This window comes from Aptenodytes patagonicus, chromosome 5, assembly GCF_965638725.1.
Source record: "Aptenodytes patagonicus chromosome 5, bAptPat1.pri.cur, whole genome shotgun sequence".
In the NCBI taxonomy this organism is placed as follows: domain Eukaryota; kingdom Metazoa; phylum Chordata; class Aves; order Sphenisciformes; family Spheniscidae; genus Aptenodytes; species Aptenodytes patagonicus.
The window spans coordinates 21,431,795-21,447,192 of NC_134953.1; the positions used below are offsets into that span (position 1 = coordinate 21,431,795).

At 42.1% G+C, this 15,398-nt stretch overlaps 1 protein-coding gene across 1 annotated transcript; it reads right to left on the reverse strand.

Moving 5' to 3' along the window:
- Positions 1–2,735: 2,735 nt before the first annotated feature.
- On the reverse strand, positions 2,736–12,454 carry SMNDC1 (survival motor neuron domain containing 1). Its single transcript, XM_076338985.1, has 6 exons — positions 12,366–12,454; positions 11,523–11,642; positions 7,546–7,688; positions 5,474–5,635; positions 4,167–4,320; positions 2,736–3,401 (listed from the first exon to the last, which is right to left on the reverse strand). The coding sequence occupies exons 2-6, from the start codon at positions 11,640–11,642 to the stop codon at positions 3,264–3,266; spliced, it is 717 nt and encodes a 238-aa protein (XP_076195100.1). The 5' UTR covers positions 12,366–12,454; the 3' UTR covers positions 2,736–3,263.
- Between the last annotated feature and the right edge of the window lie 2,944 nt (positions 12,455–15,398).

The following is a 15,398-nucleotide window of genomic DNA, read 5'->3' on the forward strand; positions in this document are numbered from 1 at the left end:
CTGGACTGGTGGACAACTATACAAAATAGCACTCATCGCCCTAGCAGGTCTGCTAAAAACGTAAGGTTTAAAACTTAGCATCACTTGTATTCCTCACGGAGAACTTCTCTTTGGGAAGTAACATCACCTTGCAGTCTGGGTGAGAGCAAGACACTTTCTGTCACCATCCATCATGGGAAAGCTTTGCACTTCCGTACAGACCAAGGAATCATTGCAAGGTGAGTTCAGCATAGAAGGGTAATTGTGTTACAAGATGAAATAATGCGAGTGCTTTTGTGTAGCAGAGCCTTCAGCTCAACTCCAGAGGTTCTGACATGTCAGGGAAGTTGCTTAATCAGGTCATATGTTAACAGGTCACTAGCTTGGGTATGTGGCATGGATGTTTACCGTAGTCCTGATGCAAACATCCCTCCTTATTTTGCAATCTGGTAAGTAAGTGAAGGTTTTTAGAGCTCAGATAAAGATTGCACAAATTGCAGTGCAAAGAGCAGCACCAGCTGCAAGGTAGTGATACTTCTCTTGGGCCTGACTCTGGAACGTTTTCTGTAATCCCAGACTTGGTGTAACTGTGGTGAGACACACAGGTGGTGGTCGTTTCACAAAATACTGCCACAGTGCTGATTCAGGTGAGTGGAGGAACATCAGTGGGAAGTATAGAAGTCTGCTATCAGTTTTGCCTTCTAAACATCTCCAGTGTTGAATTGCAGTCTTCTAAGTTAAAGTCCTTTTTTGTATTTACAAACCTCTGAGACCAAGCATCTACAGAAATAAGCAAAACAAGAATCTCACTCTGGCATAAGGGAAAGCGTAAGAGAAATGGATTGCTATGACCATGAAAATTTAAAGTTGCTACTCTTAAGACTGCTCCGAATACTTAAACTGACTGGTGCAGTCCCAGATTTGTGAGTCAGATTTGTGCTGGTTTAATTTCCCCAACAGATGAAAACTTGTGCAAGATTGAGGCTGTACTAGATAAACCATTTCCTGCAGTAACTTACTTTTAAGAGGAAGCGTGTAGCCCATACTGGTCATCTTGCACAGTATCCTCATCTGAAAGGAACAAATCTGTGTTCTCCAACAAGTATCTTTTCCGTAGTGTCTCTAGCTTACTGTGAAACTCCAGTTCTGCCTAGTTTAGTGTGTTTCTGTTCTAACTTCTCTCTTCCAACTGTTCTGCTCCTTTTGGATACTGAAAGTGATACAGTATCTCTGTATCACAGCCACCTGTGAAAGGCAACAGGTGACCTTCCTCAACAGGCAGCTGTCAGTGTCGCAGGACTATCACCTATTTGATGTCACTGCTGAGACATGTCTCCGTAGGATGCAGGCTGTCCTACAGACTCCCTGTCTAAAAAGCAGTGAGGTCTTCCATCACGTTATCTTGTGGTAAATTAGAGTTTTTCTATGCAAAAGAAAACTTACCCTGCCTGCTACCAGTGAAGATGAGGAATTGGGCAACATCTGCTTCATCTTGCAGTGAGCGTGAAGGAGTTCTGAATCACTTGAGGATTGCATTCTGCCCAGCAGACTCTACACCTCCTGCTTTCCTGATCACCTACTGCCCCCCCATGTATACTTTCACTGTGTCAAATATATCCAGCAGATTTTAAACACTTTATTTAATAAAAGTTAAACATACAAAACTGAAATTAACACACTTCGTATTCATAAAAATCACCTTCTCCCATTATAGGGAGAACCTTTTTCTATGTATGGATTCTAAACTACTAGTTGTAGAGTTTAGCTTGAGTTGTGACTCAGGTAACTGATGGACATTTCCACCAATCAGTGCATCAACAATTGCTGACGTGACCTGATCTAGTTAACAAATTACAAAATGAGCTACATTAACATAATATACAGGGAAATAATGGTCAGGGTTAATGGACAAGAAACACCCTTTAATTATTTAATGGGGGAAACACCTGATGTACTCTTGTCCATTAACTCAGCCCTAGATTTTACAAAAATAATATCTACATTGTATACAGGGCTACCCATTAACTTCTTTAAACACATTAGGGATCCAGAGATGGCACCACTACCGTAAGTGAGAGACAAGTAACAGAGGAAAGCAAATCACATAAAATACAAGAAAGCAAGAGCTTTTACACGTGGTTTCCTGAATAAAATCGAAGGGGCTCAGCAGCACTGTAATAGAGCTGAACTTACAATGAACACTAGGGCCAGTCAATTATTTAAGGACAGAAACTTGAGACTAACCTTTACTCACTCACAACTAACTAAGTGGGATCTCGGCATTCCTATCTGCTGTGCTGCAGTTCTACTTGACTGGATGGAGGAGGCCCAGACGCAAGCTGTTACGGTGTATTCCAGGTCTGTGACCGTACCATCAAACCTGCAAGATCTGCAAGGGGGGAGATGATGGCTCCTTTCCAAAGCACAACCACTTATGTTCTCCAACTCTCTCATCCTTGGGGAGGGCTGGGGTGGGTGTTTTTATGTACAGTTCTCTACTTGGAAATTGGAGGTTAAATACCTTGTCCTATGGTTTTCTGGTTACATTTCAACAACCTTTCAATAGCTATTAAAATTCGATGAGTGTTTAAAAAAAAAGAATCTCCTTTGCTTAACTTCTAGCACAGGAAATTCAGACTGGAATTGAAGTCAGATTTATTGTTTCTAGCACATGAATTGTCATTAGTAATAAAGATCCTATCGGCCCTGTTCTGCCCTCATTTACAGCTGTACAAATCCACTGAAGATCAATTTGTAAGGGAGTAACTTAGAACTTCCTCAGCAATTCCATGTGACATATAAGCTATGATGGAGTCCAGCTCTCTCTCGCAGAGCTGCAGCGAGCCGGCTCTGTAATGCTGAGCTTGTCGCTGAGACAGCACAGGCAGCACTGTGACTACAGAAACGAGGGAGGCTGTTAAGGTGCCATTTTTATACCACCACTTTTCTTAAGGAAAAAAAAAAAAACTTCACTACTAGTATGAATGGAAGATTCCAGAGATCAAAGCTGCAGATAACTACTGCTTTCAGAGTAACAGGTAACAGCAGTTCATGAAAGCATTTACCTGCAGAATGTATTTTAATGCAACTACAAAAAGTTTTAATGATTAGGGAGGTCAAATCAATAGCTGGAGATTTAAGGCTCGTATCAGCTGAAGCCAAAGTGATGGTGACAAAATGGACTACTCGCTATGTGCCAACAAATAATTTACTTTTAGAAAAATATAATGATAAAAAGATAAGTGTAAAGCCCTGCAGAGATGAAGTTCCACCTTTTTCCCCTGTTACTGAGGCATCAGATGCCTGACATTATATTTAGAGGTATCTTGATACTGTGTCATAGGTTTGTCTGCAATTCCACACGTTCCAACTCCAACCTTGCCAGTTACACTCTCAGGGGAAGCAAAAATACTCCTCTTTACCTGCAAATGAAACAGAAAACACCATTTCTGAATAATTACTAACTTGCTCTTAAAAAAAACCCCAAGCAATCATTACCGTTTGAAGGGTTTCAACATCCTCAACTTCTTACTCCATAGACAGGCATGCTTTCTCAAGGCTAGCTCATCTGTGGCACATCATCAGCGGGTGAGACAACAGAGCTGGGAACATCCTGGCACCTAAGTGCTGGATGCGATTGTGGTACTCGGGACCTTGGGTCAGGCCAATAATGAATAAAATTCACCTCTCATAAGATGATCTCTAATAATTGTTCATAAGGAAGACTGAAGTTTTACCACTACGTCTGGCACCTCTTGGTCAAGCCACGATAAAAATGAAGTAAGGCTTTAAAATGTCCTCGCTACCTTTTTTGCACTACGCTTGCTATTCCAGGGCAATTACCTAGTGCTGTGTCTGCCAGGTCATAAACACGGCAAGAAGTCAGGCTTGGAGGTTTAGACAGGCCCTCAGGTTCTAAGCTCCAGCAAACGCTACCAGGCAACTGACAGTGAGCCCAGCTCTCCAAGCTAAGTGCAAGCTCAGCCTCTTAAGAGTAGCACTCCTCCAAAATCATCCAGTACAAAACCAGGCCTTTTAAGCGTACAAAATACCAAACCGCACACTTCAGAATCCCAAAGATGAACCCCCTTTAAATCCCTTTAAAAACCACTTCCTCCTCTCTCCCAAAGTACTGCACAGAATTCTATGCCCTGTTGTTATTCACATACTGACAAAACCGAACCAACCTGGCCTTTTTTGTTTTTAGAATAGGCTCTGTTGTTAAACTGTTGCCACTTGACTTTCTGGTCCTCTCGTTCCTGTTCAAGTTCTTTAATTCTCTGAGCTTTTTTCAAAGCTTTCTTCTTTTTATACTCTCGTTGCTGGGCTATCATCTCTTTTCTGGAGAGAAAGAAAAAAGACATTTTATGTCTGTGCCTCTTCCTGTAAGAAACTAAAACCCCTGTAAGACAGACATGCACAATAGTTTTCCATAAGTAAATGACAGAAAACAAAGCCAGTAAACATTCTCCACTTCTAGGAAAAAAAAAAAACAAAACAAGTCTTTCCATGCATAAGCATTACATCACTTATTTATGTATTTGGGCATAAGAACAACAACCACCACCACCACCTGACTAAGACCAAGCCAAACACAGCAACCCATGGGATTGAGTGCAATTCATTTCTGAAACTGAAAGTGTACCTATCAGCACTTCCACATTTCAGAAACATCTAGGGTTTGGAAAATTTAAATAGCCCATTCGAGTGAAAAGCCCAAACTTTTTGGAGGTCTGCAGGACTCCCGTGCTACCAAGTATTGGACAGGGATGGAAGGAAAAGAACAAAGATAAGTTACTTCAGTAAAGATAAGGAAGTTCAAGGAGTTGATCTATGCCACAGTGCAGCGTCCCTCAGGATGACCCCTTAGGGAAGGGATCGCTGGCTGTAGGGAAGGGATCACTGGCTGTAACAAACTCTGAAAATTGTACCACCTTTTTTTTTTTTTCTTCCCCCCCAAAAAAGTTTCAGCCCTTAAAAATACCTTTCTATGTTAGACACAGTAGGATATTCAGTAAAGCACATCTCCCCAGCAAAAGGGTCAACACAGCTACCCTACACAGGGATGGGGCAGAAGTCCTTCGTGCTGGGAAGTACACTGTTGTGGGCCAGATCACAGACCTGAGCAGAGCCTGCACTAGATCTGGGCTGAAACTTGTAGGCTCTCTGCTGTCAATGAAAGAGAACCAGCTTTTTTTTTTTAAATCTACTGCTTACATACTTGATATCTTGAAATAGCATAATCTGAGTAAAACAAAGTCTATCACGTTATCTTGCCAGGATACATAACACACATTATACCAGCCACAATAATCTACCAAACATTATGCGCTAGATTGATTTAAGATCCTTTTTCAAGCAAATGTGAAGATACTAAAGATATATAAAATTTCAAAAATTAGAGATTCTATTTAATTAACCAATTTTTATAGCTGGGGGGAAAAAAAAAAACAAAACAAAGCAGCTTTCAGACTTCTGCCTGTGTGTTACTTACTTGGACATGGGTTTGTTGCCACTGTCCTCTTTTGCTTTTCTCCCCTCTTCCACAGGCTTGAGGTTGAACAGAGGTGTAACTTCAGCATTGCCATATCCAGCAAATGTGACCGCAGCTGTTCCATTCTCCTCATCTATTTCTTCAATCTCAGCTTCATAACACCTGTAAAGATATCATGGCTGTAAGCATGTGAGTAAAGCTTTAATACTCAGCCCTTCAACACCTACACTGTCAACCAGCTAATGGCATTAAGTAAAAAACTTGCAAATATCGGCTTTCATTTTCAGGGACAATACACAAATCAAACCAAGAGATTATTTGCTTAAGGTCAAAGGGACACAAGTACAAAGACTGGAATCTGCTGTATTTGACCTTTAGCATCAAGAAGCAATGGCCTCACAGTTATCAAAACTAATGATTAATGCTGGGGCCAATGTAATCAGATATCCTGATTTGGTTCTAGTTCTGGCAGGTCATGCGATTGAAAAAGATGACCCAACAAAATCCTGCATTCACAGAACACAGCTTTCAGGGAATTCACCGAGGACTTTTGGAAAATGTCAGCTCACAAGAGCAAAGCTTTGGTTCCATTTTTCTCCATATGAAGAAGAATTAAGGAAAACTGAAGCTTTCAAAATATTCCCCCTTCAACACTTAAATTTGAAAGTTTTCCTATTGATTTAAAATAGCAATTTTGAAATTTTAGCAGAAATCAGTCCATTTCATATTTGTGTGTGTGAAACATTTTGGTCAACCAAACTGACCTCATGATGGGAAAGAGGAAAAAGGACAAGTGACATTTCCAAAAATATTTAAAATAATTGAGTCTAAATTCAGAGCAAAAGGATACATCAAAAGCAAATAGAGGAATAAAATGAGATGTTTTATAGACAATATTCCCATTAACATTTACTAAATTAATTTCTTGTGCAATTTTAGTGGGCCAACAACATCTTGAATTGAGCTAGATGAAAATATATGGAAACCCAAACTGCATGAGGTAAAAAATATTAATCTCTGGCTAGCTCTTCATGAAACACTGGTCACTTAAATGTTGTAACAGAAGCAGGGGGTTAAAAAAAAAAAGCAATACAATTAAAGTCCAGTAAGATCCACTTCAGTGGACACTGGCACATTCCTCCCCAAGCTCTAATCCTCTAACCCGGTGATGAGAGCAAGAAGAATGACCCAATGGTGACCTAAGACAGCAAGATTCAATTTTTAAGTTCTTAGACAAAAACATTTCACTCATTAATAATCTGTGACAGAAAGACTGTTCACTTTTAGGTTTGTTTTCTAGCTAAGACATCAATAGCTATACCAAAATCTCTATGTGGTTACCACATTGTTAAGAGAACCACATTCATTGAACAACAGAGCTCCTCTCTAAGTGGTAATGATTGGGATATTAGTCCTGCACAAATAGTAATTTTTAAAAAGCTGCAACAGTTATACATTTTGCAGTATGCAAAGTAATTTTAGAATGTTTATTTCAAAGATTATGAAGTCAGAATGAACTGCTTGGGTTCCCAGAACTTCACAGGCTAATGTAATGGAGACTAAATCCAAAAGGTTGATTCATTCTATAGTTGCGTTACACAGCTAGTTATTTCACAGCCAAGAAACAGCATTTCCAATTAAAAATTAATTTCCAATTAGTGGCACAAACTGAGATGCAGCAAGGATTTTTCTTGATAGCAATTACATATATATATGAATGCAATGACAAATTATGAATTATACATCCTGAAACCTTTACGAAAGACTGCTCTGACAGATCAATTCATGAAAGTCTGCCATTTATTACATTAGCAAATGGTAATTTACCAAAGCTACCCTACTTCTATAAGGTTAGTGACAAACAGGGCATTTCTAGAAAATGACCCCACATCTCTCTGCTTTTTTATCTAAAATACTGACCTTTAATAAAGAGAGTACAAGAATGCCTAATATCATATTTCTTTCCAAATTTCTTTTTGCTTTTAGTCACCCTAGGGGCAGTTCAAACTGAATGAAAGTCTCTTACCATTGAACTATTTCATGTAACTGTTAGAGAAGTTTTCTACACTTACTGTCCATCCTCACTCCATATCGCCATACACCTATCCCCAACCTTCCAGGAGTGACTAGGCAGAGCAGAAGCAGAACTGTCAGAACTTGCAAGAGTTTCTGAAGGTTGTGTTGAAAGGAGATCTTTGGTTAATTCTATGACTTCCTATAAAAGACAAAAAACCCACAAAGAATAATTTTTCAAACTCTGTTACATGCATATTCTTACCCCAGGCTTACTGGTTTAGTTTTTTAGAAGTTACTGTATTAAATTCATAGCTGATGTAAAGTGGACTAAGTTTGTTTTGGTTTTTTAATCATTTAACTAAACTCACTCATTGCCAAAGTAGATAAAAAGCTGTATGGTCCTTGCTGTATTGCAGCAGAGTTTCCCATGCCCTCCTCAAAATTTCAAGTAGCCGCCTATTATTTTTATAGCATTTCTTTCTACATGAATTGTTTATCCATAGGCAGAAAGACACAGCTAGACAGTCTCAAGAAAAAACAAAAAATCAACAGTGTGACTCTCTACACACGGCTGCATATGCTGCTGGTTATCGACCAAAAAAAAAAATATCACATAACATGTGGCAGAGCAAGTATTCAGCAGGACAGTAGTGCTCTGAAGACAAAACGTGAAACGACGTAATGCTTTTATTCTTTCTCTAGCTGGCAGTTTCTTTCACCCCTTCCCATTTGGGACTGGCTGCCTGTATTATATATAGTAATCTATAAAACACACAACAGCTACAAGTTTAAGTGCAGCATTTCTAAGTGATGAAACATATTTCGGTTTACTCAAACATAGGTGGATTGGCTGAACTGAAGCCCCAGAGCCAGGGTGGAAGACTGCCTTCCAGGACTGCCACTCTGTAAGCCCTCTCCTTTATAGAAAGCACTTGGATGCATAATAAAGAAATTTATTTCCTTACGTCATTTTGATGTAAGTGTTTGTTTTTCTCTAAATTCCCTGACCTTAAGATTTCAGGTCAGGCCTTCCCTTGCTAATCCAACAAGACAAATAACAAATTTTTCCAGTTCCTTTAAATATTATTCATTCACAGACAGGAGCATGCAAAAAACCCTCCCCAACTTCCTGTCAATGTTATATTCTTACTCTGCGCAGTCAAGACCACTAGTTTTCACCTGTGTTAAAAGTCAAAGGAGCCAACACCTAAAAGGCCATTTAAACTTTCTGTATAAGGCAAAGCAACTCTGCAGTCCTCGAAGAAAAATTCTTCAGTTCTTTGAGTATCTCAGCATGAACCATTGTCACTCTCCTAACTAACAGTAAATATTTAAATTAGGGGAGAGTTACAGATAAACAACATTCAACTGAGGCTCAGTGGAGCCCGAACTTTCCTCCCGGTTTCAGATCCTAGTTCAGCTACGGATGTAGCTCAGGAAAAAGTGGTAAAGAAGCTGTTCTTCATTCCTCAAGAACCTAAAGGATCATAAGCAGTTCCCAAATAAGAAGTTAATACAATTATAAACTTACATGCGTTTTTATCTGATAAACTATACAACTGGCATGAATGGCCTAACAATTTGTTTCTGTTGCAGCTGTTAACGTCTGAATTTCCAACATCTCCCTAACAAAAGTTCTGCTCTTTGTTTTAGAGGAGCTGCTAGTTAATAAGTGCAGCAGTAAGCACAATCAGTAGCAACTGTAAGCAGAGAAACATGCATACAGTTACTTCTACTACATTGGTTTCCATTTTCTGTAATACTACAGCTGAACCAGAACAGATTTTGATTATCAAGTTAATTTGAGAGCGCTCCGCAGAACATAGACCATTAGCCTAATTTTCCCTCCCAGGTGCAAAATCCCAAACTATTCCTCAACATATAGATAGCTGTATTCTGCAAATCCAAGAGGCAACATGGTTTGAAACAGGTATCTTATCTCAACAGGTCAAATAGATCACATCAGGCACAAGCTACCCGAAAGCGAGTATTTCAGCGATGTAGACTACCGGTAATACAAAACTGTTGACTTATTCTTGCCACATTCATAAATGGCTTATTGTAGAACTCCAGTGCGAATAGTTTCAGACAAGTCTACCAAGGATTCTTTGAATTTGATAGATTCACTTACACACCAGGCTATAAATAGCAAACTTTTGGTAAAATCTTCATCTGATATCTACATATCATAGTGCTAAGCACACAAGATAGAAACATTTATTTTATTGCAACCCATGTCTTTTACGGAATAGCTCATTCAAAGAAAATTTCTGAGCACACGTTAGACTACCACAGCAGCTTAATAGGGCCACATGGGTTGAACATTGTGGCTTGCTGCCACATTCCCATGACATGAAGGTGTGACCCGCAGAGTTAGAGTTTGCCAAGATTTTTCCTGACCAACTGGTCTTTACAAAGCCAGACAGAGATCTACGCTCCAGAACGCAACACCCACAGATATCATCTCCAATTACAGGAGATGACAGCTGCCATCAACTCTACTTGGTACAAAAGGTAAGTTTGGTCCTTGGGTGCACAGACACTGTCCTAGAAGCGCTTCAGTGAAACAAAAGGTGAAAAGCGAAGTATTTATAAAAAATTCTTGTAACATTTATTTTAATCTTGTTACTCAGGAATGAGCCGAGTATACGAAATGCAGTAGTGCATCACTATTTATGACAGAAAAAAGTGTTTCAATTACATTGTAACAATCTTTCTGAACTAATTTGAAAGCTACTTAGTTGGGACCCTGAAGCATCGAGCCCATTTTTACAATTGTTACGTTGGCATCTATTAAGTCTGCAAAACATTGTATCATTTTCAAGGTGGAACATATGGATAGCAAACCTTTTGGGGACGAAAGTGTAAAGATCTTCCCCATTCTGTGCAGAAAGCTTTTATAAAAAAGTTTGCAAGTTGTCCTTTCACATCAATGATCTCTGCATATCAAAGCCGAGGTCGTGTTGGTATCGGAAATATCATCCCATATGGGTTTTGCTGTGCATTTTAAAAATATAAAAATATACACATGCTTTTAACAGTGTACAACGAAGGACATTAAGATGATCTATAAAGTGCCTTGTGGGCACAAAGCCTTTGTAATTTAAAAGGAATTCTAAAGATCACTGATTTGAGGCACTACTCGTATTTTGGTTGAAGCATCATTTTTATGGCTGTTTTTTCCATACATAATAGCGGCTACTGAATCTTGTACTGGGTAGTTTTATATATTTTTAGATCTGATCACAATCCACAACAGAAATGAAGCAGCATCTTGCACTCTCATGACAAATTTTAACAGTACTGATAGTTTTTTTAGTATGTCTTTATATGCACAAGAATCTAAAAGACCACTTATCAACTTAAAATTAGGCTGGTGGTCTTCCTGTCACCAAACAATACCAAATAAGGACCAGACATGGTTTTTAGCTCTTAAGAATGCGGTATGCTCTCAAATGTTTAAAAAACTGCAGGTGGCAAATGAAGAACACGACTCTTTTCCTTTCTTTTACAAAAACCAGCCAAGGCTTAGAGGTTCAAGGAATACAGAACTACACTCTAAAGTTTTTATCATTGCAAATGCATGCAATGAATAAACAGATTCCGGATCAAATGATTTGACAACTCAAAAATAAGCAGAAAGGCATAATGTTAAGCCCAACCATCAGGCTTCAGCATAGTGATAGCAACAAAAAATAATGACTTTCTGAGAAATGCTTTAAAAAAAAAAAAGAAAAAGAGATAGTAAAGACAGCACTGGCTTATCTTTCATCGCTCGGGCTAAAGTTTTTAGCAGAAGAGTTTGCAATATAAATTAGTACATCTTTTTTACTGATCTACAAGACAGGTTTAGAATAGGCCACACTTTGGGTTTTTTCAAACCAACCCTACCATAATTGTATCAAATTATGTGAAAAGAAAGTAATAAACCCACCAAGCATATATTTTTGTTGCAAGGCAAATATTTAGGAAAGATGAAACACCTGCTAAAGACCCCAAAGTTTTAGCTACTCATACCCTCACAAGTTCTCACCTGTAAGTCTTTCTTCAGTTTTAGTAAATCTTCATTTTCTGCATTCCCAGATAGGGCAGCCTCAACTTGCTGAAGCTGAGCTTTGTAGCTAGCTAACTGCTTAGCAAGGTCTTCTGACATCTGCAAGATACATACACACACCCCACATCAAAACAACAGGTTTGCTGCTTCTTAATCCACGTCTTGTGGTGCAAGTAAAGTGAAATTGATAAATAACGTGAAAAGCTATTATAAAATATTAAAAATACAACTCACTAAGTTTCGATAACGCACTATTTGACTATAGATAGACGCTCACCTTCATTTTTGCACTGTTCAACTACTCCCAAGCAGCTTCTAAAAGAGAAAGCTTAAACACGGCGTGCCTGTGTGCGTGCACAGGGAAAACACGTAACTTACAGCACGTAAGCAGCGGTGTCTTTAGGCAGCCTCGAAATTACCCACGTCTTTATAAGACTACCGCGCACTACAGTTCTTCCCCTCTGGTCGCCACAAGCCGTAACCTTCACGGTTACAGCAGAGAAATCCTCTGCGGCACCCGGGAACCGGCCCCTCCCGGGCTTCTGCCGGGAGCCAACCGCCCGGCACAGGGGCCGCGGGCGGCGCGCCCGGCCCAGGGCCACCCGCTCCTTGTCGGACCGAGCCGGGCGACCCGGGGCGCGGCGGAACAGCGAGAAAGGGGAGCCGGGCCCGCGAGGAAGGGCCCGCGCCGGCGGACAAGCCCAAGCCCAGGCCCAGGCCTAAGCCGAGGCCCAGGCCCGGGCTCCCTCAAAGCGGGAAGGGCGAGACCGCCGGGCGGCGGAGGGGAAGACGCGGGGGCGGCGAGCAGCCGCCGGTCCTCACCTCGGCGGGCGTGCGGGGCCCGGGCCGGGCCGGGGGGGCGAGCGGGGTGGCGCCGCTCTGGGTCCCGTCGGGCCGCGGCCGCTTCCGTCTCCTTCGCCGCAGGCCGCGGGGAGGGGCGGGGCAAAGACCCAGCGCGCGCCGGCGCTCGCGAGAGCGCCCCGCCGGTCACGTGCCGCCAGCGCGCGGCGCTGGTCGGCCGAGCAACGCGACCACCCCACGCGGCCTCCGGGTCACGTGGAGGGGGAGGGCCCCTGACCGCCTCGCGAGGCCGCGAGCGCGGCGCGGGAGGGCGCAGGCGCGCGGGAGCTCGTCCGGGGAGGCTTGTCGCGCGTGCGTGCAGGGCCTGGGCCTGGGCTGAGGGGGCGGCGGCCGCGGGGCCGGGGCTTTGTGCGGCCTGCACCGCTCCCACCGGCGGCCGGGCCTCGGGCCTGGCGGTTCCCTTGTCCCCTTGCGAGTCCCGTGTAAGGAGAGGTGGGCAGCAGCTCCTCGGGCAAACGCCCGTGGCCCTCCCTGCTGCGGCTCCTCGGGACGGGGAGGGAACTGCCCTGTCTCGCTGCTGCGGCTGTCCTGACAGGGTTGACATCAGCAGAAGCTACTAACGGCATCGAAGTCTTCCTCTTTCGGGCAAGGCGCAGCTCTTTGTTGACAGAGGAGTGATGTCAGATTTCAGGCCTGACTGCTCGTTGATGTAGGAGACCGCAGGGTATTTGAGACTGCGTGTGCCTGACGGATACTCTCGCTCACATCTTTGTTCTTGACAGTATCAAACACAATACTTTCAGTATCAAATGCAATACTTTCTGGCTGCTTAAGTGATAATTAGAACCATACAAAACTTAGTACCAAACAATTTAGGAGACAGTAAGTTTCAATATTTGGTCCTACAACAGGAGAGGAAAGGGGGAGGAAAAGCTCACTGGCTTCCTCAAGCCTGTCACAGGAAGAAAAAAAACCCATTTCCTGGTGGAAATCCAGCAATTAATTTGGCCTTGAGCCTGTGAGCCAGGCAAATTAAGCAGGCGCCTGATAAGTTTCTTAGTATTACCAGAAGGATCAGTGTCTCCTGCAAACATCCTGTCCCTCGTGGTCGTCAGCATGCATGGCTTCACAGGAAGATGACTTCACTTGGACTCTTCAGGTTTGTTTACATACTAAGAGGGAAATACATCTGCCGTGTTCTGCAACGCTTGGTTTATGTCCTGAGAGGATATCCTGACCGCGGATAAAACAGATTTCTGTATATTGGTGTATGATTTGGTAATTAAAATACAGAAATTACTGGACGCTGTTCACAGACTGATTAATGAGACCAAGTGTAACAATGAAGATAACAGTAGCATCTTTTTAGTATTTTTATTAATAAGCTAGAAATAGATATAGAAAACATTTTCTGATAAGACTTTGTGGACAGATCAGCAACTGTTGAAAAGACGTACAAATTTATTGATACAGAGCAATCCTAACGACTTTGTGAGCATACCTATGAGTTAAAATGCCCATTAGTACAATCAATTTCAACTTCACATCTCAGAACAAGAAATCTAGGCCGTATCTGCAGGATTGAAGTGACAGAGAGGGACTGAGGAGGCATGTAGTGTCCAGGTATCTCCAAAGGCAACAATAGCAAAAAGAAGAACATTTCTGTGGTTGCGTCAGCAGGAGCAAGCATAAGGAGATATTTTACTTCTATAAAAGTTTTGGTGAGAGTTAATACTGAAATGGTGTATATGGTTCTAGAGTCTGGCGTTTCATAGGGTCTGCAGACTTCTAAAAAGAGCCACCAACTTTATTCGATGGCTAGGGAAAATGCCCTTCTCTCAATGAAAGGCTGAAATGCCCAATCTCTTTAGCTCATAAAGGAAGACTGGGAGGTGACTTGATTACGTGTAATTAATTTGAAAGGAAAATAGCATGAAGTACTCGAAACATAAAAACATTGCAACACCCAGTTGACTGAAAGCTAAAAGTACAATTAACTTTAAGAGAGGGCTTTTTTTCTCTTGGTTTCTTCAGGCCACGACAGTGCCTTTTTAGAAGCTGTTTCAACATGTGCTATCATTCAAGCACATGCTGCTACGTATAGGAAGAAAAGCCAGATCTTGAAACCGTTGATCTCTAACTCTCATAAATTGGAAATTCTCATTAATTGCATCCTTAAACCTGGATTCGTCTTCACCCAAAAATAGAGAATTTTTTTCTGTGTTTGGCAGAAGAAGCTCTTTTATACTATATTGAGGAAAAAACACGGTATAAGCAGGACTTCTTCCTGCTATTGTACAGAATACAATTTTTAAACAATATGTTTTACAGTTCATGAAATGATGCTTGGAGGAATACCTGCATAATAGCACGTTAGCACTATTTAAAACAATGTACATCCAGTTGTCAAGATCTTGTTCTTTCTGTATTAGGAGATCAAAGCAAGTTCAGGTATGTTTGTGCTGTATCTGAATGTTTCTAACAGCATCCAGTACTTTCCTCTTACCCATGGGCAGCAGAGTAGCTACCAGAACTGTATCTCTTCATAAATCCTTAAAATTTATGAGCTGTTTGTACATCGTAGTGTGGTATTACAGTGTATTCAGTGTCTCCACCCAGACGGAGCTGCTGAAGGGAGAGGCTGCAGTGCAGACCTCAGGCTGCAGGAAGTGCCTAGACCTCTCTCCTGGGGCAGGGACAGGCGGCAGACCTGCCTGCAAAATCTGTGCCCAGGTGGAGGACCTTCCGCAGCAGGTGGCTGAGCTGCAGGAGGTGGTGAGAAGGCTGCGCAACATGAGGGAGGCAGCGAAGGAGCTAGATAGCTGGTTCCAAGCGCACTCTGCAGTGGACCCACAGCCAAACAGCCAAAAACTCCCCCACCGGCACACACAGAAGGGAGCGGGGCCAATAATGCAGAAGAATGGACGGTTGCAATGGAAAGGACCAGCAGGAGGAAGAGACTTCCCCCAAAGCCTGAGGTGCTCGGTCTTCACCAGCAAGTGCTCGAGCCTCATCGCCCAACCCGCAGAAGGCAAAGGCAGGGACTGGGAGAAT

Excerpts from the sequence above, each read along its gene's own strand:
- SMNDC1 (XM_076338985.1), bottom strand. The coding sequence starts at position 11,642 with ATGTCAGAAGACCTTGCTAAGCAGTTAGCTAGCTACAAAGCTCAGCTT. Across the intron at positions 4,321-5,473 it reads GGCAACAAACCCATGTCCAA|AAAAGAGATGATAGCCCAGC; the intron begins GTAAGTAACACA and ends CTTTCTCTCCAG. Across the intron at positions 3,402-4,166 it reads CTAAAAACAAAAAAGGCCAG|GTAAAGAGGAGTATTTTTGC; the intron begins GTTGGTTCGGTT and ends TTTCATTTGCAG.